At 43.3% G+C, this 26,258-nt stretch overlaps 1 protein-coding gene across 1 annotated transcript; it reads right to left on the bottom strand.

The window, feature by feature from the left end:
• Nucleotides 1-946: 946 nt before the first annotated feature.
• On the bottom strand, nucleotides 947-26,258 carry BATF (basic leucine zipper ATF-like transcription factor). The gene is made up of 3 exons (XM_049898999.1): nucleotides 25,967-26,258; nucleotides 23,434-23,538; nucleotides 947-1,476 (listed from the first exon to the last, which is right to left on the bottom strand). Exons 1-3 carry the CDS (start codon nucleotides 26,027-26,029, stop codon nucleotides 1,276-1,278), a joined length of 369 nt encoding a protein of 122 aa, XP_049754956.1. The 5' UTR covers nucleotides 26,030-26,258; the 3' UTR covers nucleotides 947-1,275.

Below are 26,258 nucleotides of genomic sequence, written 5' to 3'. Positions count from 1 at the left end.
CAGCATGGTTTCCATGCCAGCTGTGAGACGTTATTCAGCAATTTAACATTAATTGCCCTAGGCACTATTTTCTGTAGTTAGGCCCCTAACTGAAGACAACCTTGTGTTACCTTGAGCCAATACAACACTCAAGTAGACTCAAAATGGCAGCCTGCAGAGCCCTGTATCAAAAAACCAAACGAAAGCAGTCATGTTGATTCCAACTCATAGCAACCCTATAGGACAGAGTAGAAGTGCCCCATAGAATTTCCAAGGAGCACCTGATGGATTTGAACTACCGACCTTTTGGTTAGCAGCCACAGCACTTAACTACTATGCCACCGGTGTTTCTGCAGAGCCTTGTAGAGACAGGCAAAGTGCTCCATCGCTGCTTCCCGAGGGAGGCCGAGTCTTCAGCGGGACATGTAGACCCTATGGCAGGAAAGTCCCTGTGGATCTGAGCTAAGTGTTGCCCTTTGCGAGCATTAGGAAAGCCCTACCTTAAGTGTGAGGGGTTGCCACTGTGTTCCTAGGCTACCTTGCACAGTGTCTGGCACTCGACATCTTCAAGGGTTGGCTGCTGGGGTGGAGACAGAGGGCTGGATAAATGTAGTTGTTTGAGTGGGAGGATTTACCATTTCACTCACTTACCATTTCACTAAACGATATCTTACACTGGATCGTCTCCGTGTCTAGAAGTTTCCAATCTAGGAAGCATGGGACAATAAGGAATGAAAGATGGGAAGTCGTGGGGAGGTGATTTGGGGAGGAAAATAAAGCAGATGCCTAGAGGACTGAAGATGCACTGAAAAAAGCCAGCTTCCCGAGTAGATTAACAAACCTTGAAAAAGAGGTGTTAGCAGAGTCTCAAGAGCTCCTGAGGGGTACTTGAGGCCAAGAACAAATGAAGGCCCCAACCCCACAGAATTTAGGATTTCAAAAGGAACGGCCCTGCCAAGCTGGCGTTTTTTTTAGCGATGTTTATTTAGAAAAATAACCCTTCCCTCCTCTACTCCTTCTGTGCTGGGGGACTTGGGTGTTATGTTTTTTGATCCTCTGGCTTGGGCCTCCCACCCACATGGGGGTGCAACACCCCAGATGGGCTGCCACCTGCTGGGAGGCCTCACACAGCTCTGATTGCTACAGTCTTTATGTGCAATCCTTGTCCAGGCCTCCGCCTCCAGGTGCCCCAATGGAGAGAGGGCAAGGGCAGCCTGGCCATAGTCTGTGTGCCCTTCCTGAGGCTTGCCTAGGCAGCAGGGTGGGGGCTCTGCTCTTCCTGCTTTGTTAGGAGGCTCAGGGCTGAAAGCGTGGGGAGCTGACGTGAGGCTGGTGGAAGGTATACACCACCTCGGGGGGCGAGGGCACACTGGTAGCCAGCACTGAGCACAGGGGCTCGTGGCTATTCAGCACCGACGTGAAGTACTTCATCTCCTCTGTGAGCTTCTTGATCTCCTTGCGCAGAGCAGCGTTCTGTTTCTCCAGGTCTTCACTCTCCTGTGTGGAGAAGAGCGGTGGGCATTAGTGTCAGGGGAGGCAGCAAGGTTGGGGAGGGGAACAGGGAGTCCAGATTAGATTTTCACTAGCACAGACATCAAGAAGGGCATTTGGTGAAGGAAACTAAAGACATAAGGGAAAGATTAGTCCAAAGGACTAATGGACCACATCTACCACGGCCTCTACCAGACTGAGACCAGTACAACAAGATGGTGCCCGGCTACCACCACTGACTGCTCTGACAGAGATCACAATAGAGGGTCCCAGACAGAGCTGGAGAAAAATGTAGAACAAAATTCTAACTCAGAAAGAAGGACTGGACTTGCTGGTCTGACAGAGACTGGAGAAACTCTGAGAGTATGGCCCCTGGACACCCTTCCAGCTCAGTAATGAGGTCACTCTGGAGGATCACCCTTCAGCCAAAGATTGAACAGGCCCATGGAACAAAACAAGACTAAAGGGGTGCACTAGCCCTGGGGCAGGGACTGGAAGGCAGGAGGGAATAGGACAGCTGGCAAGAGGGAACCCAGGGTTGAGAAAGGAAAGTGTTGACATGTCGTGGAGTTGTTAACCAGTGTCATACAACAATGTGTGTACCGTTTGATGAGAATCTAGTTTGTTCTGTAAACCTTCATCTCAAGTTCAATAAAAGAAAAAAGAAGAGCATTCGTGAATTTTCTGCACATGAGTTTGTGCACTTGTGCATATATATTTGTATATGAGCATGGGTGCATCTGTATAAGCATGGGCGTATGTGTGCATGTGTATTTACAGATATTAATTAGGTTGAAGGAGTCCCTGGGTGGCACAAACCATTAAGTGCTCAAATACTAGCCAAAAGGTTGGCAGTTTGAACCCACGCAGAGGCTCTTTGGAAGACAGGCCTGGTGATCTAAAAACCCTAATGAGTGCAGTTCTACTGTGCACACATCGGGTCACTATGAGTTGGAATTGACTCATGGCAACTAACAATAACAAGAATTAGGCTGAACCATGTGAAACGGCTGATGTTTGTCTGTTTTGACTTATAAAAATGGTGATTCCATATGGTTCAACCTAACAGATGGGTATGTGTGAATTTGTGTGCAAGTGTGCTCCTTTGTGTGCGTGGGTCTCTGTGAGTGTGTATGTGGAGTGAGAGCGGCAAGTGTACATCAGAGGAAAGTGGTTGGCAGGCCAGAGCCTGAAACAATGGAAAACAGCTTGTTAGAACATCTTACACTAATTTCACTCCTTTCCACTGTCTTATACCACGTGCTTTTCACATGCTCTAATATTTGTGTTTGGTCTTACAAACAAAGTCCGTGGTTAATTTTCTGCTTCACTCAGATTCTGGAACATTTAGGGTCTTTATAAATAGGAATGGTCAGAATCCACCACGGTGTGCTATCCCGCTCCATTTTGCTCACCAAGGACCTGTTTTATAGTTTTCTTGGTGCAACCCAAGTGTATGTGCTTCCCGTTTTTGGAAACACATTCCCCTGTTGCTTGGGGGACCCATCAGAAACACACTAATTGGGAAAATGCAGGATAAGTAAGGAGTATTGATTACCTATATATATCACAACAATAATTAATCAACTATCCAAAAAAACCTGTTGCCATTGAGTCAATTCTGACTCATAGCGACCCTATAGGACTGAGTAGCGCTGCCACCGTATGGCTTCCAAGGAGCAGCTGGTAGATTCAAACTGCCGACCTTTTGGTTAGCAGCCAAACGCTTAAGAGCATTTACTGAAAACCAGCCCTACCTTCAGAAAGCCCCCGCCCAACCTAAAAAAAAAACAATCCCGTTGCCGCTGAAGAGATTCCGACTCATAGCGGCCCTGTAGGACAGAGTAGAACTGCCCCATAGGGTTTCCAAAGAGTGGTTGATGGATTCAAACTGCCAATCTTTTGGTTATCAGTCTGAGCTCTTAACCACTGTGCCACCAGGGCTCCAGGCCAGAAATCCCAGGGGAAGGGCATTTCCAAATGCCTATAAGGGTCACATTCCTCAATTCAGTCAAACAGACCTTTTTTTGCTAATCATTGGTGCCCACAGAGGAAGGGCAAATGGCACTGAAGATGCAAATAAATTACTTTTCAGTTTGAAAAAAAAACCTGTTGCCTCAGTTTGAAAAGTAACCTAATATTTAAAGACAAAGGTCTGCCCCCCACCACACCCCATCCCACTGGTTTAGACAAATATTTCACAAATGTGCCACATCATTAGAATTCATCTGGGACTTGTTCAAAGTATAGGTTCAGGCCTTTCCCTCAAAAATTTGAATTCAGCAGACTTGGGGTAAAGTGTGAGTATCTAAATTTTTAATAAGTGCTCCAGGTCATCCTAATGACCAGGTAAGCTGGAAACACTGTTTGTGATATTAATTTTTTTTTTTTTTTAATTAAAGTACTTCATTGTTTAAGTGCTTTTTTACTTAAATGCCTGGCCCATACTACGAACTCAAATGTTTGTTGACTGATGACTGGTGACATCAGCTGCTGGCGATAGAGGTCAACTCAAAAATACAGTGGCCGTGAGCAAATGTGAGACAACTTGACATTTACAATGTGCCCCAAATACTCCATCTGGAGAAGAAAATAGCTGCAGGCTGAGAAGCCAGCTCACTGGGATTTGTCTGTGACAGGGCCAATGTCCCTAACCTCTGCACCCAGGGTTCTTTTCTTCTTTTTTTAATTTTGTTGTTATTGTTGAACATACACACAGCAAAACATGCACCAATTCAACAGTTTCTACGTGTATAATCCAGTGACACTGATTACATCCCTGGAGTTGGGCAACCATTCTCACCCTCCTTTTCTGAGTTGCTCCCCCCTCATTCACATAAAATCACCACCCCCAAAAGTTCCCCTCTAGTCCTTCGAGTTGCTGTTGTCAATTTGATCCTGTATAGATAGTTCTCAAAAGAGCATAATGGTCAAGGGCAAACACTTTTTAATAGTTAAGCTAAACTTTGGTTTTAAGAAGACTTCAGGGGATATTTCTGGCTTAAGGTTTAAAGATTCTGGGGTTCTTTTTAAGTGGTAGAGCCCCATATGATTGTGGCCTTGCTGATCCAGCCAGCTTCCATGCATTTGTGAAGGGCAGATAGGAGCATGCTCAGCCTCGGCTAGGCATTTCCTGAACGTGGCTTTGAGCTAGAAAATGTGCCCAGGTCAGTACAAGTGAAACCCCCACCTCTAAAATGGGGTAAGGTCCCAGGGTGGCACAAACAGTTTGCTTTTGGCTACTATCTGAAAGGTTGGCAGGTCGAACCCACCCAGCAGCACCACGGAAGAAAGACCCGGCAACCTGCTTCCATAAAGGAAACAGCCAAGAAAATCCTCTGGAGCTCAGTCGTACTCTATACCACAGGGGGTCACTATGAGTTGGAATCAATTCTAGGGACACAGGTTTGTTTGTTTGTTTGTTTTTTAATGGGACTAACACCAAGAGCCGTGGCCCATGGTGGTGGAGTCAGGCATTGCCTTCTTCTGCAAAGTGTGGCTGGCTCATTCATTTTATCATTTGGCTATTTCCTGGTACATCCAGATGGAGGGCATCCCCCCTTTACCGAAAGGTAAGATAAATTTTTTTTTTTTTTAAGATAAGGCAACACAATGAGACTGAGGGTGTTGGTAAGACGGGAACTGGGGGCCGGGAGTTCTGTTCCCTTCCTCTAGCCCTTTTCCTCGCCCCCTCTGAGAGTTTCCACCAGTGGCAAAATTTACAGTAAATTCTGTGCTCTGAAGCGCCTGGGCAAACCCCAAGGCTGGAGGGCGGGGCCTGGGTAGGCGGGCCACAGGGACTGCTCTGACCTCCCTGCATAGGGGCAGGCCCAACTTTCGGGAAGTGACAGCAGATCCTTCCTCCCTGGGCTCTAAGCAAGCTCTGCTGGCCTCTTTCTAGCTTTCTCACCTTCCCCTCCCCTCCTCGGCTTGCAGATCCCAGAGCTCTGGGAAGGGGTTCATAACCGCTGTGCCTTTAACCAGAAAACCGCCTATGACAGAAAACCTGCCTTTACCTTGGGAAGCAAGACTGTTTCCTGCGAGGGCCCCAGAGAAATCAGCCCTGCCAGCCCAGAAGCCATGCAGCCAGTCAGACTCAAGGGAAAGGGTTTGACCCCAATCGCAGGAGGAAGTGGTTGAACTGAGGCCTCATCCCTCCACATCCCCACCCGCCATTGTTTATGTTCTGGAAAGGGCTCACACAGCGCAAGGGACAAATAGCCAAGGCAGCCATGGGGTAGCTGTTTATCCAGTGGTACAAAATCGAATCCCCTAATGTCCCAGTGGGGGCTGGAAACCTGGTGAACCCTGTGAGGGGAAAGAGGAGAGGAAGCTTTGGGAAGTACATTTTGTCTTCTGCTGCATCCAGTCCATGTCTTATCAGGCTCCTTGCGATAACCCTCAGAGGTGGACATGGAAGGCCAGCTGTTGTTTCCATCCCCACTGGACTCTCAGCTGAGACCCTAGGGCAAACTAATTGTCCACGCAATGACCACAGCTGGTGGCAGTAGGTGCTGGGAGAAAGGGATGTGGGATTCACCTCACTTTCTCAGAAATCCAGTTACTTTGAGTGATTGATTCAAAGCCTCAAAGGCATGTAGGGGTAGAGCAGGGCTTGGATTGGAGTCTTCCCATTCTCAGCCCTGTGTTCCTTCTAACACATCCAACTGCTTCCCCTGAAAGGCTGGCAACTCCAGTGGCCAATGGTCTCCAGAGATCACTAAGAAGACCTTAGTAATCTTCAAGAGAAAACTAGGTCTTGGTTTTGGTGATCCTTAAAACACAACACGACGCAAGAATCCTGAGTCAATCACACTCATTCCAAGCACAGAGCTGAACATCTGCCTCCAGAGCTGAGTTGGGAGGGAATCACTTGTCCAGCTATTCTGGAAGAGAGCTAACTTGAGACCAGGCCTTCCTCCAGAAGTGGAGCGAGGTCCTGAGATGGGCACCATCACTGGTAATTGAGGTCAGGTGGATCCTGGGTCCTTGTCCTGGCTGGTGCCCCTCAGTGAATTGCTTTCCCTCTCTGAGCCCCAGTTACCTCACTTTGAAACAGGAAGACTAAACTGAAAACAGTGGTTGCCAACCTTATCTATATATTGGATCCCCTGGGGAGCTTTAATAGCACTGATACCTGGGTCCCACTCCACTTGGGCACTGGATTGTTAAAGGCTTCCCAGGGGATTCTCATGTTTAGCTAATGTTGGTATATCATGCGATTAGAAGATCTCTAGGCCCCTCCTAGCTCTCAAATATTTATTACCTGAGTGTATTAGCAAGCTAGATCCTCTGTTTGAACGGGATATGTATGTGGGGGTGGGGGTAGGGGAGTGGGGGTGTAGACTCAATTTATAAGAGAAAGATTAGTAGAAACCAACTTTTTAAAAGAAAAGCCTAGTTTGACCTAATAAAAAACCAAAACCAAACCCAGTGCCGTAGAGCCGATTCCGACTCATAACGACCCTATAGGACAGAGTAGAACTGTCCCATAGAGTTTCCAAGGAGCACCAGGCAGATTCGAACTGCCGGCCCTTTGGTTAGCAGACATAGCACTTAACCAGTATGCCACCAGGCTTTCTGTTTGACCTAATAGTAGCTAAGGTTTATTAAACACTATCATGTGCCAATCACTCTTCTAAGTACTTTACAAATATTTTATTTAATCTTGCCCTATGTAGTAAATAATATTCCCATTTTACAGAAGAGGAAAACTGAGGTATAGAGAACTTAAGAAACTTACTCAAGGTCATACAACTTGTAAGTTGTTACACCAGTGCTTGAATCAATGCAGCCTGGGTTCAGAATCTGTGGCCACCACTCTCTCTTGCCTCTGAAGTCTGTTTAAACCTTATGCTACTTGATAGTTAGCTCCTGTGAGTCCTCAGCCCTGTTACAGACTTTCCAATTTAATTTTCCCTCTTTTCCCACCTTATGCAAATCCAGACACTAATTTTCACAATTCATCCTCACCTGGGAAACCCTGGTGGCGTAGTGGTTAAGTGCTACGGCTGCTAACCAAGAGGTTGGCAGTTCGAATCCGCCAGGTGCTCCTCGGAAACTCTGTGGGGCAGTTCTACTCTGTCCTATAGGGTTGCTATGAGTTGGAATCGACTCGACGGCAGTGGGTTTGGTTTTGGTTTTATCCTCACCTGTGGTGTCACCTGATGCCACCCCTACAATGAATCACAAGCAGCTTGGAGGTGGTTAAGGAGGAGGCCGAATGGGGGTATGGGAACATTCTGGGAAATCCCCTACTGGAAGGGCCCAGGAGGGGGTCGCTCAAACATCTCTTGAATGATGGGGAACCCCCAGGCAATTCCCTTACTGCCAGGGAGCCATTTGGGACCAAGGCGAAGGAAGAGCTGGCGTTTTCTAGCTGGGCTCTGGTCCACGGCTCTGCCAAGGATTCACCAGTCATCCTGAGCAGGGTGTGGTCCTCTCCTCTGCTGGCTCTGGTGTAGTGCCTTGACTTTCTCCTTGGATTTTCTAATCAAAATTTCCAGAAGAGTGAAAATTGTCCCTGTGTGTTTCCTTAGCAGAACATGAAGTCATTTATTGGTAGGGTGACCTTTTGGCTCCAGTCACACTTTAATAAAAGAGTGTGGGGGGGTGGTACAAAGCTTATCCCTCATATTTGGCTTTATGTTCAATCTCCAGCAATTACCACCCTTTACCTACCAAATACAGACATGGGACGGGGCCTACCATTCCAGGAGAAGTCTGCCAGCAGAGAGGTAGGACACTTCCCAAATCTAGGCGGGATTTATGTCTATCATTCCCACCATTCCTGAGGCAATTAGCCCCAACTTCCATTCCTCACCCTAGAAGGAGAGAAGAGGAATCACCAGACTACAGGTGTTTGCGCTGAATAACGTGCACGTCTCAGAAATCTTCACTCTCATGCCTTAAAAGCTGACGTTCTGGGGCCATAAGTGCCTTCATCATCGATAGTTGTTTAGCATCATTAGTCATGCCCTTGGGGCCCTGTCTGGAGTCACAGGCTGTCACTGATACCTTGGCTTTCAGGACTATGATTTTATGGAACTCAAATGAAAGACAGTAAAAGTTGACTCGCTCAGCATCCATTCCAAATTCCTTCACCCTTGCTTTCCTCTAGAGGGGCTGAGAAAACAATTGCTCAAATGCTCAGCTTTCCTTGCAGCTAGCAATGGCCATGTGATAGAATTCTGACCAATGAGATGTGAGCAGAAATATCTGCGAGGCTTCCCTTCCCAAATACAAAGGCAAAGCCTTGCAAGGAAAAAGGCTGTCCTCCCTCAACACAGATTGATGCCTGGTGGTTCAGCAGCCATCTTGCAGCTTTGAGGATGAAAGCCACCTACTGATATGGCTGCACACTAAGACAGAAGGAGCTTGGTTCTTTAAGGACATCCCTGCACTAGCCTAGTCCATTCACTTTTGAACTTCTTGTTAACGTGAGAAAAATAAACTGTTACTGGTTGAAGCCTCTGTTTGATAGTTTTTCTATTACTTGTGGCTGAACATGATCCTAACTGATACTTCGAGTCAGAAAGGTTATCACTAACCTGTTGCCATTGAGTCAACCCCAACTCGGCAACCCTATAGGGCAGAGTAGAACTGCCCCATATGTTTTCGAAGGAGGGGCTGGTGGATTCAAACTGCCAACCTTTTGGTTAGCAGCTATAGCTCTTAACCACTGTACCACCAGGGCTCCAGTTATCCCTAGCAAGCCCAATTTTGAAACGCAACAACAAAACAGCTAATACTTACCATCACCATAAAGGTTTAAACTGTTTTCATTTTTTTAAGCCTTCAGGCCTCTTGGACAGAGTGTCTGGGGGATACATCCACATAATTGCCCCAAACCACTCCAAACATTCTGTTGCATTCACCTGACAGGTTTCGAATGTCACCGTTCCCTGATTCTCCACCTTGGCTGCACACTGGAATCACCTGGAGAATGTTAGAAAGTCTTAACTCCTGGACTTCAGCCCCAGAGATTCCAAGTTAATTGTTCTGGGGTGGGACTCAGGCATTGAGATTTCAAAAATCCTTCCCAGGTGAGCCTAATGTGCAACCAAGTTGAGAATCAAGATCATAGCTGGTTCCTCAGTTATTAAAATAGTATAAATATGTAACATTTCATTTTGTTAAATATATTTTATGTTATAATATATGATATAGATAATATAAATATAAACAATTTTAAAGAGGTGGGAAACCATTTCTAAGTTAAAAAAATTTTTTCTAAAAGCAAATACCCACTTAAAGTAAGTTTCCTTACTATTATATTTCATGTAGTCCAGCACAGTTCATTATTATGCTAGAAAGGCAAGAGGTAGGGGATCTATTCGCATCTCAGTAGTTATACCCATCAAATGAATTACTCTGTAGGTTCTTGAGCTCTGTGTGGGCTGATGTTTCCTCAGTGCCCAGGACAGTGCCTGGCACATAGTAGATGTCCAATAAAGTCATGTTGTTTGACTGCCACCTTGGAATCTGTAACAACTTGCCAAAATCTGAGATATGTGTACGAAGAGTTGTACGAGATTTCTGCTAAGTAAATTTGTGATGTCCATGAAACTTCCGAAGAAGTGTTTAACCAACCATTTATGTAAATACTTTAATATAGCTTCTACTTCTTTGTAACTCCAGAATAGGTACAAATGAGTCTAAGAGATTCATTTTTAAAAAGGCCCAGGTCAAACCCCTACTTGGGAACACATTTGTTCCCCAAACTGAAGCTGCGGGTTGGGAGGGCAGAATTACATCACTTTAACAAGAACTCCATGTGTCTTTTCACTAGCTCGGACTTGACCTTCCTTATCCACACAAAAAGGAGCCCTGGTGGCGCTGTGGTTAAGTTCTTGGATGCTAACCGAAAGGTCGGCAGTTTGAACCCACCAACTTCTCTGAGAAAGAAAGATGTGGCAATCTCCTTCCGTAAAGATTTCAGCCTTGGGAACCCTACGGGGCAGTTCTACCCTGTCCTATAGGGTAGATATGAGTTGGAATTGAATCGATGGCAATTGGTTTGGTTTTGGGTTTTTGGATCCATACAAAAAGGAGCCCTGGTGGCACAGTGGTTAAGAGCTTGGCTGCTAACCAAAAGGTGGATGGTTCAAACCCACCAGCAGTTCCGAGGGAGAAAAGACCTGAGGATCTGCTCCTGTAAAGATTTACAGCCTTGGAAACCCTTATAGCCTTGGAAATCCCCTGGGGCAGTTCTAATGTGTTCTGTAGGGTCACTACGAGTCAGAATCGACTCGACTGGCAACAGGTTTGGTTTGGTTTTTGGATCCATGCAAAATAAAGGAGACTTGACCAACTTTGGTGGAATGCTAAGCCAGTGAAACAGTTGTGCTGTTAAAAGTTTTTTTTATAAACAACCAGAAAGAAGAGCATATGTTTTTATATTTGGTGATAAATCTGATGTCCTCACCTGATTGATTCATAGGAAAATGTCAGGCTGTCGACAAAAAACACACAAACAAATACATCCCTCCTCCCAATTAAAAAAAAAAAAAAACAATTTTGCTTTGTTCTTATTTAAACTCTCAAACAACCCAGTGAAGTGCTATTGTTTCACATTTTACAGATCAGAAATTTCAGATTCTGAGAAATCACCCAGCTAGGATTTGAACAAGTTTTGCTGCCCCAGATCTGGTTCCTGCTCCCTACAGCACTGTTGCCTTTATCAGTGAGAAGACCCTCCTCACCCCGTCAGTGACTCCAGCCCCACCAGGCATCTGACCCTTGATTGGCCAAACTCAGTCTCACCTCAAGGGATTGCTGAGAACACCCTTTTCACTTTCCCAGTCTCCATCTTTTTGTCATTGAAACTCAAGTGTCAGGGCCTCAGAAAGGACTTTCCCTGATCACTTTCCCCATTCCCATCCCTTAGTCACTTTTAACGTCATTTGATTTAAATTTAACGCCGTTTGATGTTCTGCATAGCACTTTTCACTCTCTGAAATTAGTTTGTTCACTTATTTTTCTGGTTATTTTCCAGTCTGACTTCCAGCTGAAGGTCAGGTCCATGAAATCAGACACTCAGTCTGTCTCGTTCACTGCTATATTCCAAGGTCTAGAACAAACAGTATCTAACATGGAGGAGGCCATTCAATACTTTTTGAGAGAGTGAATCATTCCTGCCAACATGGAACCTGGCCTTTGCTCTTGGCATTTCCCATATTCTTCCCACCCTTATTGGTAAGGCATATTCTTGCACCAGCTGAGTACCCAGAAAATATTTTAGTCACAGGATCCCTAGGTTCAGGAAAATGAGCCCTGGTGGTGCAGCGGTTAAGCACTGGGCTGATAACTGAAAGGTTGGCTGTTCGAGTCCACCCAGCAGCTCTACAGGAGAAAAGACCTGACGATCTGCTTCCGTAAAAATTAAGCCAAACCCACTGCCATCAAGTCAATTCTGACTCATAGTGACTCTGTAGTGCAGAGTAGACCTGCTCCATAGGGTTTCCAAGGCAGTAATCTCTGCAGAAGCAGACTGCTATACCTTTCCCCGCCATAGCAGCCAGTGGGTTCCATCTGCCAACCTTCTGGTTAGCAGTCAAGCACTTAACCACTGCAGCACCAGGGCTCCGTCTGTAAAGATTACAGCCTTAAAAAATCCTATGGGGCAGCTCTACTCTGTCATATGGGGTCACTATGAGTTGAAAATCAACTTGACGGCTCCTAACAGCAACAGGTCCAGGAAATTGCCTACTTGCCCTAGGAACCTGGTCCCCTCTGCCTGGCTTTGAACTTTAACACAACTTTTTAGTTTTCATAAGAGCTCCAGGTCACCATCCTTGGTGCCCCTGATCAGATGTCTCAGTTCACACCTGTTATCTGGTGTGATTTTAAATTGTGTTTCCTTTCACTCTCAAAGTGTTCTATTTGGAGGATAAATTATAAAGGTCACCCTACTGAAATCTGACCCCCAAATTATAGCTCAATGATATCCTCTCTGTCTTTGTCCTTGATTTTCTCCACAGTTCACTCTACTTGACCATTTCCTTAAAAAAATAAAATAAAAAACATACAGTGTCGCTACATTAACGATATTTTAAAAAGTTAACCCCCCCCATAATCCTTGTCTCCTAACCCAATTGTTTTCATTTGTACCTATTGCCATCTCATCCCTGTTAACAAACATGAATTTTTTACATAACCCCAATCATAGTACAGAAACAATTTGCACTTTGCTTTTTCTGTCATAACTTTATCACATTTACATAGTCACCATAATTATTATTTTTAATGCCTACATCATCAAATGGATAACCCACAATTTTCTTAAAATGGTGCTCCAACATTGGACTTTTTGGTTGCTATTGAAACAATTTCCATTATAAATAATGATGCAATGAACATCTTGATTCATACTGTTTTTGCATAATTATTTCCCAGGATAGGTTTCTAGGAGTGAGATTACTGGGGCAAAGGGCACAGCCAGTCTTCCAGTTCTTGGTAAGTATCTCTGTAAAAGGACTGTGTCGGTATACAACATCACCAGCAGTGAACTCATATGCCAATTTTACCACAGTTTCACCGGCATTTAGGCGTCATAACTTTAAATAATTTAGTTTTGCCAACCAGTTTTATGAGGGTTTCTTAATTCCTTTTAATGCCATTAAGTTATTGATTGCTAAGGAGGAAGAACAACTTTCTATGTGTCTGTTCCCTTAGCGCAACGATCCTCAAGCAGAGGCAATTTTGCCCCTCTGGGGAGATTTGGTAAGATCTAGAAATACATTTGGCTGTTACAACTTGGGGGTGGAGTGGGTGGTGCTATGAGTATCTAGTGGTAGAGGCCAAGGATGCTACTAAACATTTGACAACACACAAGACAAAGGATTACAAGGAACACAGAATTATCCTGTCCCAAATGTCAACAGTGCTGAGGTTAAGAAACCCCGCCTTAGTGTGTATAATTTTCACAATGAGAATAGAAAATCAGATTATTGTCATTTTGGTAGGAAAAATGTTATGTAAGCTTTCTGTTCATCGCCTCTGTCTACTCGCCCACTTATCTATCGGAGTCTTTTTTTTCCCCCAGCTTTTTTGTTGTTGTCGTTGAGAATATACCCCGCAAAACATACACCAATTCAACAATTTCTACATGTACAATTCAGTGACATTGATTACATTCGTTGAGTGGTGCAACCATTCTCACCCTCCTTTTCTGAGTTGTTCCTCCCTTATTAACATCAACTCACTGCCCCCGATGTTCCTATCTAATCTTCTCAGTTGCTGTTGTCAATTTGATCCCATACAGATTGTTCTTAAAAGAGCATAATGACTGATCTTGTTTGCTAGTTAAGCTAAACCATGGGTCATTTTTAAGATGACTCTATTGGAGTCTTGATGTTTTTCTTAAAAAGGAACTCTTTTTATAATATAAATATCAAACCTGCATTTATTTAATTTAATAAAAACATTTCCCCCAATTTATCAGTATTCTCTTAAGTTTGGATCACAACTTAAAAATCTTTTGAAAATACGGGAACATTTAAACTTTAGCCCCTATCAAGCTTGGACACACTCTCTCTCTCTCTCTCTGTTATCTCTTGCTGTATGCTTGGGGTCTAGAGCGGAAGAGTATCTAGGTTGTTCAGGTGTCTTGGTTAATGGCCTCCTTCTTGGCTTACCCTTTGCAAAAGGACACACAAGAGCAAAAGCACGCACATAGCAAAGCTCTGTTTAGCAAAGTGGTACAAAACAAAAACAGACTGAGTGAGAAGGCAAGAGGTTTGGGTTCTTGGGTGGCTCTGAGAAAGGCATCAGGGTCCTCATGGGTAAAACAATAGATTGGCCTAGAACATCTCTGAGTCTGCTTGTAGTTCTGTGATTCTATTAACAAAGTAGTATGACCATAATTACTGATATTCCCTCCACAAGCCACAATGTGAACCCGTGACGGGGCCCTCTACAGATCTCTCACAGTCTGAAGGGGCCTTTGTTCTGCAGACCCAACCCATGCCCATTAGGTAATGGGGCCAGACTTAGTCCTACAGAGGAAACTCAGAAAATCCCCAAGCTGCTGGGGCAGGGGCTCTTTGACAAGACTCTCCCATTCTTCTCAAGAGAGGGAAGTATGGGTGCTGCTGGGGACAGCTTCCTGAAGATGTCTGCTGAATGAGAAGTCATCAACTCTCGCCCTGGGAGGTCAAATCCCATTGAACGGATATCAAGACTATGCACAGCCGGTATTCTTTCAAATATGCCTCCCGACATTAACCACGCTGACCCATCGTCAGTGCGACAAGCAGTTAGGGCTGGTGGACCACCCTGATTTTTTTCCTCGCCACTTGCAAATAATCTAATTTTTTATTCTGATTTTTAAAAAATGATACATATTCATCATCATAAAAAATACAGAAAAGTACTAGGAATAAGGAAAATTACCCCAAAACTCAACCACTCAGATAAAACCACTGTATGCATTTTAATGAACATCATTCCAGAAATCTCTATGCATACAAACATGCCCAAACCCACAGAAGTCTCTGTAATTTGCTTTTTTCACTCAGTGCTATGTCACTGACATCCTTCCATGTTGATGAATATGGATCTACACAAATCAGTTGCTATTGAGTCGATTCCAACTCATACGACCCTATAGGACATAGTAGAACTGCCCCATGGGGTTTCCAAGGAGCGGCTGGTGGAGTCAACTGCTGACCTTTTGGTTAGCAATTGAGCTCCTAACCACTGCACCACCAGTGCTCCACAGGTCTACATAGTGATTTTTAACGCCAGTCTAAAATTCTATCATATGGAAGTATCATAATAGGCTTAATCTTGTGTTGTTGGGGACCTGTCCAACTTTATAGCATTAATAAAATATTTACTGCTCACAAATAATGATGTAATGAGCATTCTTGTGCCTTAGTTTTTTTTTTTCAAACTCTTGTAAGTAGGATTTATGGGTCAAAAGGTATTCTCATGTAAAATATTGGTATTTGTTGCTACACAGCCTTCTAGAAAAATGATTCCAACTGAAACTTGTGTGTGTGTTTGTGTATACATATAAAAAAAATTTTTTTTTTACATATATATATAATTTTTTTGGCATAGAGATGTGTTTACTTTTTTAATCACGCCTAATAATGGAGGGAAAATGTGAATTTTAGAAAGTGTTGCTTAAAGAACAGAAGAATAAATAATAAATCTAGAAAGAAATTTAAGGGGAATATAGGTTGGGTAGGATGAATACATCTTCAGGGGTCCAAAAAAAGGCAGTATAATACAATGGTTAGGAATATGCATTCTGAAATCAGATAGACATGGTCACAAGCTATGTGACCTCAGAAAATTACTTAACCCAATAAATTAAGGTTATTGTGCAGATAAATGAGATACTGCATGCAGAGCTCGTAATATAGGACCTGGTACATAGTCAAGTGCTCCATCAAGAATATTTAGAACTCCACAAAACTATAGCCCTGAGGAAATCTTTAAACCTAACAGTTAACTGAATCTATCCCCCGAAGTCGTCTTTAAACCAAACAATAAAAAAAAAATAGTTTAGCCTAACTAGGAAAGAACGCCTGCCTTAAGCACTGTGTTCTTCTACAGAATTGTCCATATGAGATCAAATTGACAACAGCAACTCGAAAGGTTAAATAAGAAGCTTACGGGGCAGTGAGTTTGTGTAGATGATGGTGAAATAATTCAGAAAAGGGTATGGAGAAATGTGACACCAGTTGAAAAATGTAACTAATGTCACTGAATTGTATATGTAGAAATTGTTGAATTGATGTTTGTTTTGCTGTTCATGTCTTCACCAAAAATAATAAATAATAAATAAATAAATAATATTTTGAAGTTTGTAGCAATAGGGCAATGAGGGAAAGGTCTCTTTTCCACTGATGGTTTACTTATCTTACTTACAATGGACTTCTTTAGGGTGGAACTGACCAGAACATTCCTTTTGTGTTTTTGGCCTATGATTTCTCTATGCCAATAAAGGCCTGGATTAATTAGGTCTCCCAGAAAGATAAAAAAGAACTCCAGGAGGGAAATAGGGCCATAAGCAACCTTCTCTTCCAGGCCCCCCAGAAGGTCAAGAATAGCAGTGCCATCCTAAGGACGTCCCCCCTACTAAAAACAAAGACTAAAAAACCGGTTGCCATCGCGTCGATTCTGACTCATAGTGACCCTATAGGATAGAGCAGAACTGCCCCATAGCGTTTTCAAGGAGTGGGTGGGTTCAAACTGCGGACCTTTGCTGAGCTTCTTTTCCTTCATTACTCAATTTTCCTCCAATTTAAAATACTTTTTTTTCCACAACATTAGCTCCAAGTTTCATTTTATGCTTAATTTACATCACTAGTTTTCTGACATATGTGACATTAAACATACCCTGGAACCTGTTAGCCTTCTTTTCTTTTTTTAACACTGGTGTGCGATTCCTTCAGGCGTCAGCCTGATGCAGGCACCCTCCGACCCCATCTAAGGGAGTATCGGAATTTCCAGCTTCCAGATTTGTCTCTGGTACTCTTAACTTGCCTCCAGTTCCATCCAGGAGAGCCGTTCTGACCTGCCAACAGCACAGCCCTGAGCTAATATTGCACCCTTGCCCCCATCTCCTGTACTTTTAGCCTTTTTGCTTACAAAGCCTCATAATTATCTCAATTTTCTTAAGCACTGATTCTGGACACTGCATCAAAATCTTCCCACTGTGGAATGAAGAGCACCAAAGACAGAAGGAAAATATTAAACCAAGAGACAGAAAGGGCTACATAAACCAGACTCCATCAGCCTGAGACCAGAAGAAATAGATGGTGCCCAGCTACCACCAATGACCGCCCTGATAGGGAACACAGCAGAGGGTCCCTGATGCAGCAGAAGAAAAGTGGGGTGCAGAACTCAAATTCTAGTAAAAAGACCAGACTTAATGGTCTGACTGAGACTGGAGGGACCCTGGAAGACATGGCCCCCGGAATCTCTTGTTAGCCCCAAACTAAAACCATTTCCAAAGCCAACTCTTCAGACAAAGGTAAGACTGGACTATAAGACATAAAATGATACTTGTGAAGGGTGTGCTTCTTAGCTCAAGTAGACACATGAGACTATGTGGGTAGCTCCTGTGTGGAGGCGAGATGAGAAGGCAGAAAAGGACAGGAGCTGGTTGAATGGACACAGGAAATCCAGGGTGGAAAGGAGGAGTGTGCTGTCACATTAGAGGGATAGCAATCAGGGTCACATAACAATGTATGTACAAATTTTTGTGTGAAAAACTAACTTGAGCTATAAACTTTCACTTAAAGCACAATAATAATAATTCCTCCTGCTGCAGAAGAACCACTGCAATCAGACAGGATAGCCACACAAAATGAAACTGATTTGCCATTCCTTACAGTGACTCATCTTGTACCGTGGACCTTAGGATCATTCAAATCTTGACTAAATCAGTTTTCCCAAAGAACTGAGATATTTATGTAGGATGTTTAAGGGGTGAAATATCACAGTAGAAGACTGTTCAATGTTTGGTATAAGGAGAAAAGAAATCGTCCTTACACATGTGTAGTAGTGATCAATGTTGAGGATTTAAATATCTGTATTATCAAAATCAAAGCCATGATTTAAAAAAAAATCCCCACATGTAAAAAGGTAAAAAATGCAAAGTACCTCCCTCCTGTTTAGGCCTTCAGTTCTACTTCCCAGAAATAAGTACCATGAACAATTTTGGGGTACCCTACCTGAAAATTTATCAGCTTATACATGTGTGCCCTTTTCTTTTTATTAAAAACACAGACGGGTACAAATTGTGTACTATATTCATACCCTTTTCACTTAAGAGCATAGACATTTGATAATCTTCCTAGACTAGCACATTCAGATGGAGTTTATTCTTTTTAACAGCTCCACAGTGTTCCACTGAATGGATGAACTATAATTTATTTAAGCAGTCCCTTACTGATGGATATTTAGCTTGTTTCTAGTCTTCACTATAACCAACAATGCAGCAATGATTATCTTTACATGTACATAATTGTGTAATTCATAGGCATGTTTGTGAATAGATTCCTAGAAGTAAAATTGTTGAATTGCTGAGTCACAGGATATGTGCACTTACAATTTAGATTGTTGTAGGATGGATGTGCTCAAACGGCCCTCTAACAGGGCTGTACTGACTTAACCTCTTGGTAGTAGTAAGTGCCGCTGATTGCTTCTCCGCTGCCAGGGCAACATCGTGTATCAGCAAAGTTTTCATCTTTGCCATATCTGGCAGGGAATCCCACTGTTGCTCTAACTGGCATTTCCTTAACTAAATGAGGTCTAGTATCTTTTCACACCTTTATTTGCCATTTATTTTTCTCTTTCTGTAAACTATCTATTCAAAATCATTGCTCAGTTTTCTTTTGGGTTGTTTTCTTATTCATAAGTGTTCTCATATATTAAGTAAACATGCTTTTTTTTTTTTTTTTTGCAGATATTTTTCCCAGTCTGTTTTTGAATATAGCATTGTAGGCCGTATAGACATTTTAACTTTGTATTTAGTTATGTGTATCAACCTGTTATTTTATGGTTTCAGGATTTTAAATTTTATTTGGAAAGGACTTCTTCCTTCTGAGATAAAATTTAATGCTCATATTTTTTCAAATATCTTTTTTTGCATTTAATCTGCATATGTGTGTTGTATAAGAAATAAAGGATCCAATTTTTTTCCCCCAAATGGCCTAGCCAATTGTCCCAATTCTGTTGAATAATTCAACTTTCACTCATTGATCTGAAATGCGTTTGTACTTGTGTCTTAAACCAAAAAAAAAAAAAACATACCTGTTGCAGTTGAGTCAATTCCAACTCATAGCAATACTATAGAACAGAGTAGAACCGCCCCTATAGAGTTTCCAAGGAGCAGCTGGGGGATTTGAACTGCCGACCTTTTGGTTAGCAGCCATAGCTGTTAGCCAGGATGCCACTAGGGTTTCCACTTGTGTCTTACAAAATTTGCTTTTGTATTTGAGTCTATTTATGTATTCTATTCTGTCCAAGGTTCTGTCTTTTCCAAATTGTTTTGATTTTTACATTTCTAATTCATCTTAATATCAGCAAATCTTCACTCATTACCCTTTTTAAAATTTTTCCTTACAATTCTCACACGGTTCTTTTTCTATGGGAACTTAGAATAGTTAACCTAGCTCTCCCTCAAGTTCCAGAAAATCTTATAGGGTATTTATTGGGGTCACTTTAAAATTATAGGTTAGTTTAAAGAAAATGACTATCTTTTATTTAAGTCTTTTTTAAGTCACAGGATAATTTAAAAATATTTTTTAGATTTGCTTTTTTTTTTATTGTGCGTTAGGTGAAAGTTTACTGCACAAATTAGTTTCTCATTCAAAAATTTATACACACAAATTGTTTTGTGACATTGGTAGCAAAGATCTGCATATTTTTAATTAAATTTATTCCTTTCATTTGCTATTATTGTTATTGCTGTCGTTTTATGGCTATTGTTACTATAAACGGATTTTTCCTTCCATTAATTTCTAACTGGTTATGGCTTAGTATAGGAAAGTTATTACCTTTTATAGTAATTTCAAAATTAATTTTTATCTCTTATAATATGTTTTAGCTGATTACCTTGGAACCACTTACTAGCTGCTGATATCTTTTAGAAATCAGCTGGTTAAGATATGCCTTTCTCCTTTTTAATCAACGGCTTTACTATGCCTAATAGTAAAAATAGAAAAAGAACTAAGTGTAATAGGTGCTTGTGTGAAATGTGCAACCAAAGAAGAATTAAAATAGAATGTGGACTCAGTTTGTCAATATCACAATTATGAAAAGAATCACTTGACCCAGCTTATGTGAGGACCAGTCAATGTGGGGCTGTTATAACACTGGAATGAGGTTAAATACAATTGCCAAAAAGTTTCCTTCCCTGCTCTTCTATTTTGAAAGCAAGGCACAGCACTTTGATGCAAGCCATTTATAGGATAGACACTGAAAAATTTTAAATAGTAAGCATCCCACACTTTCACTGAAGAAACAAGATAACTGTAGTTTTGAGAAAATTGTTTGGGTATTTTAAGAGAGATAATAGTGACAATAGTTGAAACCGAGAAAACTACCTTGCCCCAGAATACGTGAAGCTAGAATAGCATGACCTGGTCTTTCAAGTATTGACAGATGAGTCCTATGGCTGTGTCTGAGGGCCAGAGAATGGTTACAGAACCTCAGCATGGGGAGCCAAGCATGGAAAGGAGACAAGGGCAAACCAAGCACTCAACCTTAAGAATGCTGGTAGTAAACCAGAAGATAGTCTACCTGAATCACAAACATAATTAAGGGCATAATGGATGAAGAAGATAGGTGATTATTATCTGAGAGGAAATGAATATTTCAGACCACAGCCAAGTGTTCTGTTATGATGGCGCCAGATTTACATGTTGCTGCTAAAAGCTTCTGCCAAAGCCAAGAACATAAGTTGCATTGAGTACAGTCCCGAAGCTTGATTTGTAAACTCTGATGTGACCCACTCACTGGGCAAAAAAATGAAGACCAATACTCTGGTGCTCACAAGGAAGGTGATGGGGAGGAATCTGTGTCCAGGTGTGGTGAAGATGGGACCAGTCTAGAGACTGAGGCTGGGTGTGTGGGTGCAGATGTTGTAACTACATGACTCAGGGCTCCATGGGCCCCAGACCCCAGAGAATATCCCAATGTAGTCATGACTAGGACATTCAATGGGCTCAGTCTTTTGGTTCTGACTCTCCTCTTACAGACAGAGACAGCTGAGTCAGAGTTGAAAACCTTGCCACACCAAAGGGACATATATGTTACCCTCATTCGTATGTCCCTGAGGGGTTGAATGAAGACCCATGGATTGAATTTACAGGGATACAGGCATGCAGCTCAAGATAGGGAAGACTATTCTGCTTATATGTTAGGAGGAAGAGCGCTCCCCATGACTACCAGTGACCAGGCATAAGCTGGGGATGGTTTGCTGGACATGTTGCAGAAAAGTTTCAAGCACCAAAACTCGGAACTTTCCAACCTTTAAGAAATTTTTCAACACTGAGATTTCTGTGATTTTATATATATATATATATATGTATACCCATCCCAGTAATCTTGCTTCTCAAAATAATTATTATTACTATTATTATACTTAAAGTTTTTGAGTATTTATTATATGCCAGGCACTGCACTGAGCTCTTTATATGCATTATCTCTGTGAGATAGTTACTGTCATTTCCCATTTTACAGATCGGCAAACTAAATGTAAGGGAGGTTGAGAATGTCTCTTAGATTGGTCACACAGATAGTAAACTCCAGTAAAAAAAAAAAAAAAAAAACAGAGCTGGAATTCAAAACCCGTTCATCTGACTGCAGAGCTGCTGAGCTATACTTAGCTTCTACTTTTTTTTTTTAGTATTACAAATGTATAAAGTTTATAACAGTTTGTCAGTCTCAGACCATCGTCTACGTGGATGAAAAAGTTTTTTTTTCCTTTTTAAATTTTGTTTGCGCTACAGAATATGGAATCGGACTCAGAGACAAAGTGAGTGATCATAGATTTTAAAGCTTAAAATAGTAAACTGGAGTGTTGTGAGACCCTAAACCATCATGAAATGGCAGAGAACATAGACTAGCAGGACCACCAGCACCTTAACATTTAGACTACCAACTGCAGCTATCAAAGAGAGATACAGACTTCATGTCCACTCACGCTTTTTTTTCAACTCAACAAATATTTATGAACTTCAAAGCTATGTTAGTGTGCAACGGGGCACATGCTGAATACATTTCAAATAAAACACAGCCATCCCTCAGAGATGTTGACTCAGCCTGCTGTTTCCTTACAAAGCTAAATTCATGTTTAGGATTTTCAGAGAACAGCATCTTTTTTTTTTTTCCTAAAACTTCATCTTTTTTATTTAACTTGATAAAGTTAAAACACTCACTGATGGCCTTCTTAATCTTTCAAATAAGTACAAGCTATTCACTTCTGGTACCAACTGGGCTTTTACAGCAAAGTTGCCTTTTTACCATTGAAATGAAGAGTTATTAATGGGAGTGTTTCCGGAGGAAGGACAGAGAGGTGGAGTTGCTAATGGAAGGGCTGAGGGGATGGAAGAGGAAGGGAGCAGTGAACAAGCCATTTGAATAAGAACCAAATGAGGGGCCAGTTTGAGCAGAAGGAGGTAAGCTGGCAAGATATGGAGGCAAGGAGGAGCCATTGCTTAATGAAGCCCACAGCCACGACTCAGAAACACTGACTAGGGCTTTGGGCCAGTGGTGGAATTGCCATTCAGCACTTTGCAAGCCAAGGGACAGGACCTTCTCTAGAAAGCTTGGGACTGGAGGCAACTCAACCAAGATGGTGGCCACCCCAGATAAGTGCACTCAAATTTGCATCTTACATAGACTCCTTGGGATATCATTAAAGATAGAAACTTCAAAATAAAATTTTAATGATGTCTAGGAAACAAGGTGTAGCACTCTGTGGACTTCCTTGCTCCAAATGCAGGGCCCAAGGTGGTTGCACTAACATCCTCCCAAAGGTGGGACTATGTGCGATCTTGGCAGTGCAGGATAATGGGCTCCTCCAGAGCACTTAATGACTTCTAAATTCCCCCCAAGACAGTTCTGCCTTCTGCTCTCTGCAACTCGTGAGGATGGAGTCCTCTCTGGCCGCCCCTGCTTACTCTACCTTATACCCAGCCTCTGGACTTCCCACATTCAACTCATCTAGCCCACGTGCCCTCTTGGGGCCCAGGTAGAATGGCTCATTCCTCTCTGTTCAGCCTTCTGGCCCATTCCCTGATTCAGAATCTTCTCAATACACTCATGGGAGAGCCTCCCTCACCACCCCACTCTCCCATAGCCCTCACCTTCCACATACCCTCCCCACCTACACATGCATATGAAGGCAGAATCAAGTCTATGGTCCAAGCGCACACAGATGGTGGGGAGCATGGTCTAGGGCTCAAGAGGGTGAAAGAGGGTCTGAACACTCACCAAGTGCAGGGTGTCTGCTTTCTGTGTCTGCCTCTGTCGGCTCTTCTGGGCAGCAATGCGATTTTTCTCCCTTCTCTGAACTTTTCTCACGTCATCTGACGAGTCCTAGGAAGCAGAAATGATGAGAATTGGATGAACTTGCTGTTTTCTTCAGAATTAAAGCAGGATCTCATGGTGTTGGGTGTCCATACATCCATCCACTCATCCACCCACCTACCCTTCCATCCATCTATTTCTTCATCTCTTCATCTACCCATTCACTCATTCATCCACTCACTATTTACCGAAAGCCTGTACCCAAATGAGAACTCTTATACACACCCTGCCACACTCCCTCAGGTCTCTGTCAGTTTTTTGGCGAAAAGCTACAGGAAGAGGGCCAGAGACCTCCAGCCCTCAATGGGGCTGTATTTAGGCAAAAATGATTAAGGTGATGAAATGTATTTTATCACCTCTTCCCTCCTCCTCCTCCTCCTCAGGGCTACTCCACACTTATCCTCTCACTGCCTGGCCCAGAGCCTTCTCAATTTTGTTGGAACGTTTTTTGAACACCTACTATGTGCCAGCCTCTGTGCAACTGCCTTATTGTAGGCGCTCTTGTTTAATTCTCCAATTCTGTGAAGTTGGTATTATTATTCCAATTTTATGTATGAGGAAACTGAGGCTCAAAGAGCTTGCCCAAGAGCTCACAGTAATCTGGGAATTACTTCTTCTGATGCTAGGTCAGGCACCCTCCAAGACACAGCCCTCTCCACCAGTTGCCTTACTGGTTAGTGCCCCATGTGGTTTTCTGCACGAGCTGCCTCACTGGTTAGTACCTCAGGCAGTCTTCTGCATGAGCTGCCTCGCTGGTTCGTACCCTTGCAGTCTTCTGCTGCATCTCTGGGCTGAGGTCCCCATCCTAGGGCTGCCTCTTTTTTCTCTGCATGCCCTTCATTACATCAGTCACCTTTACATTTCCCAAGGACTTGAACACAACACCTAGCACAAATTAGGTGCCACATGCCAAGCAGAGTGGCTTTAATGGTGGTGATTTCCTGGCTGTGGCAGGTAATGGATGGGTGTTTGGGAGGAGAAGGAGGCGTTTGGGTGTTCCTCTAAGTGCACCCTATAGATGGGCACGTCCTCTGCTTGGGCAGAGATATTAGTTAGCTCCAACTTACCCCCAGATGCTGCTGAGAGGGGCAGGAGTCTTAGTGAAACACTTCTGCACCCCCACCTTATTCCCTCTCACAAGCCCATGAGCTAGAGGGGTACAGTTCCCAGGGCAAGACCCTGTGCTCATAGAGCATGCATCTCACCAATATGCCCAACACTCCAGGCCATTGCAGTAAGAGGGCATAAGGTTACATGTGAAGGAGGCGTTCTTCCTCTGAGGGGCTTAGCGAGCCAGGTTACCATGGAAGCCATGAGTAATTTCCTTCCTAAGAAGAATACAGACTTCCAGGCAGCCTGCACCATTCTGATACCATCTTAAGCAGAGGACTGGGTTGTATGCCCTCTAGGGGTTCCACCTAAGATTTCTCCCAACCTGTGGCTCTTCTGATAGTTATTTATGACAGCAGCTACATTATATGTTTATATGCTCCTATTTTGGCTACAGCATTTTGAAAGCCCTTTTGTGCTAAGGAAAGAATACAGTTTTTAAACTGCAAAGGTAGTGAAGAAGATCTTAAGCCACTGAAGTATTGGATGAGAAAGAGGAGGCCTTCTTATAGAGAGGGATGTCAAGGAGTGATGAAGAGAAACCCCCAGAAGCTGGGAGGCAGGAAGGTCAACTTGCAAGCTGCAAACTTAGGATTTGTAAGTCACAATCTACTCTACAAATGCTCCTAGAATCCCTACCTCACTCTCTCCGGTTCCCCAAGGGTGGAGGTGAGCTACTAGCGAGTGTCTCCAACAAGTCTCCAGAACCACCTCCTGATTTATTTCCTTTCTCCTGTCCAGAAGCCACAGGGGAAGGAGGTATTGGCCATAGTCCCAGCATCCCTCTTCCCTGGTTGTGCTAGCAACAGGGCAGCACCTCATCGGTCCTTCTAGCCTGGCTTTCTCCTCTTTCCAGCTTGTTTTTAATTAAAAAAAAAAAACTTTTAGTGGACCCCTTTTCCCTCTTGCCCTATGGGCTCTCTCCTGGGGAACTATCTATCTAGAATTTGAGTTGCATATGCCAGCAACCCAGTTTAATGCTCCTCCTTTCCCTTTGCCTTGGAAAAGCTAGACCCTTTTGTCTGAGAGACCAGAGCTCTTTGATGCTCCTTCTCCTCTTGGCTTCCTAGAAAGCTTCATGTGGTGGGAACCACGGTGGGGCGGAGGTGATGGGGCACCAAAAGGCTTGGGTAAAATAGGTGGAAGGACAAAAGTCTCTGACAATATGCACAGCTTAATCGCAAATATCCTGTCTTAAGTCTAACAGAGCTGGTGCCATGAGCCACTTCCTCACTCCTCGGGTTCCTGGGCAGGACAAGAAAACCTTCTCCTCTTCCTGTCCCCCAGGAGAATTAGAAGGTAAGAAAGAGAGTAAGGAGGACCCTACCTGTTTGCCCAGGGGAGGTGAGCGGCTGAAGCTGGAGTCACTGCTGTCGGAGCTGTGAGGCATGGCTGAAATCTTCCGGGCTCTAGCGCACAGCCCCAGATGCCTCTGGGCTCTCTTGTCACCAGGTGGCTTCCCTTTCTGACTGCCCTCCGGGCCACCAGCCCACCAACTCCACAGGTCCCTCCTCTGCCCGTCCGACAGCCACCTGCGACCCCTGTGTCCTCCTCACTCTGGGGTGCAGAGGCACTGCCCCCCACAGTGACATGTCGCTTGCTTTGGGGTTTGTTCTCGC

The sequence above is a fragment of the Elephas maximus genome, chromosome 10 (genome assembly GCF_024166365.1).
Source record: "Elephas maximus indicus isolate mEleMax1 chromosome 10, mEleMax1 primary haplotype, whole genome shotgun sequence".
NCBI lineage: Eukaryota > Metazoa > Chordata > Mammalia > Proboscidea > Elephantidae > Elephas > Elephas maximus.
Note: the sequence above shows the minus strand (reverse complement) of the source record. Positions and strands in the feature narration are given on the sequence as shown.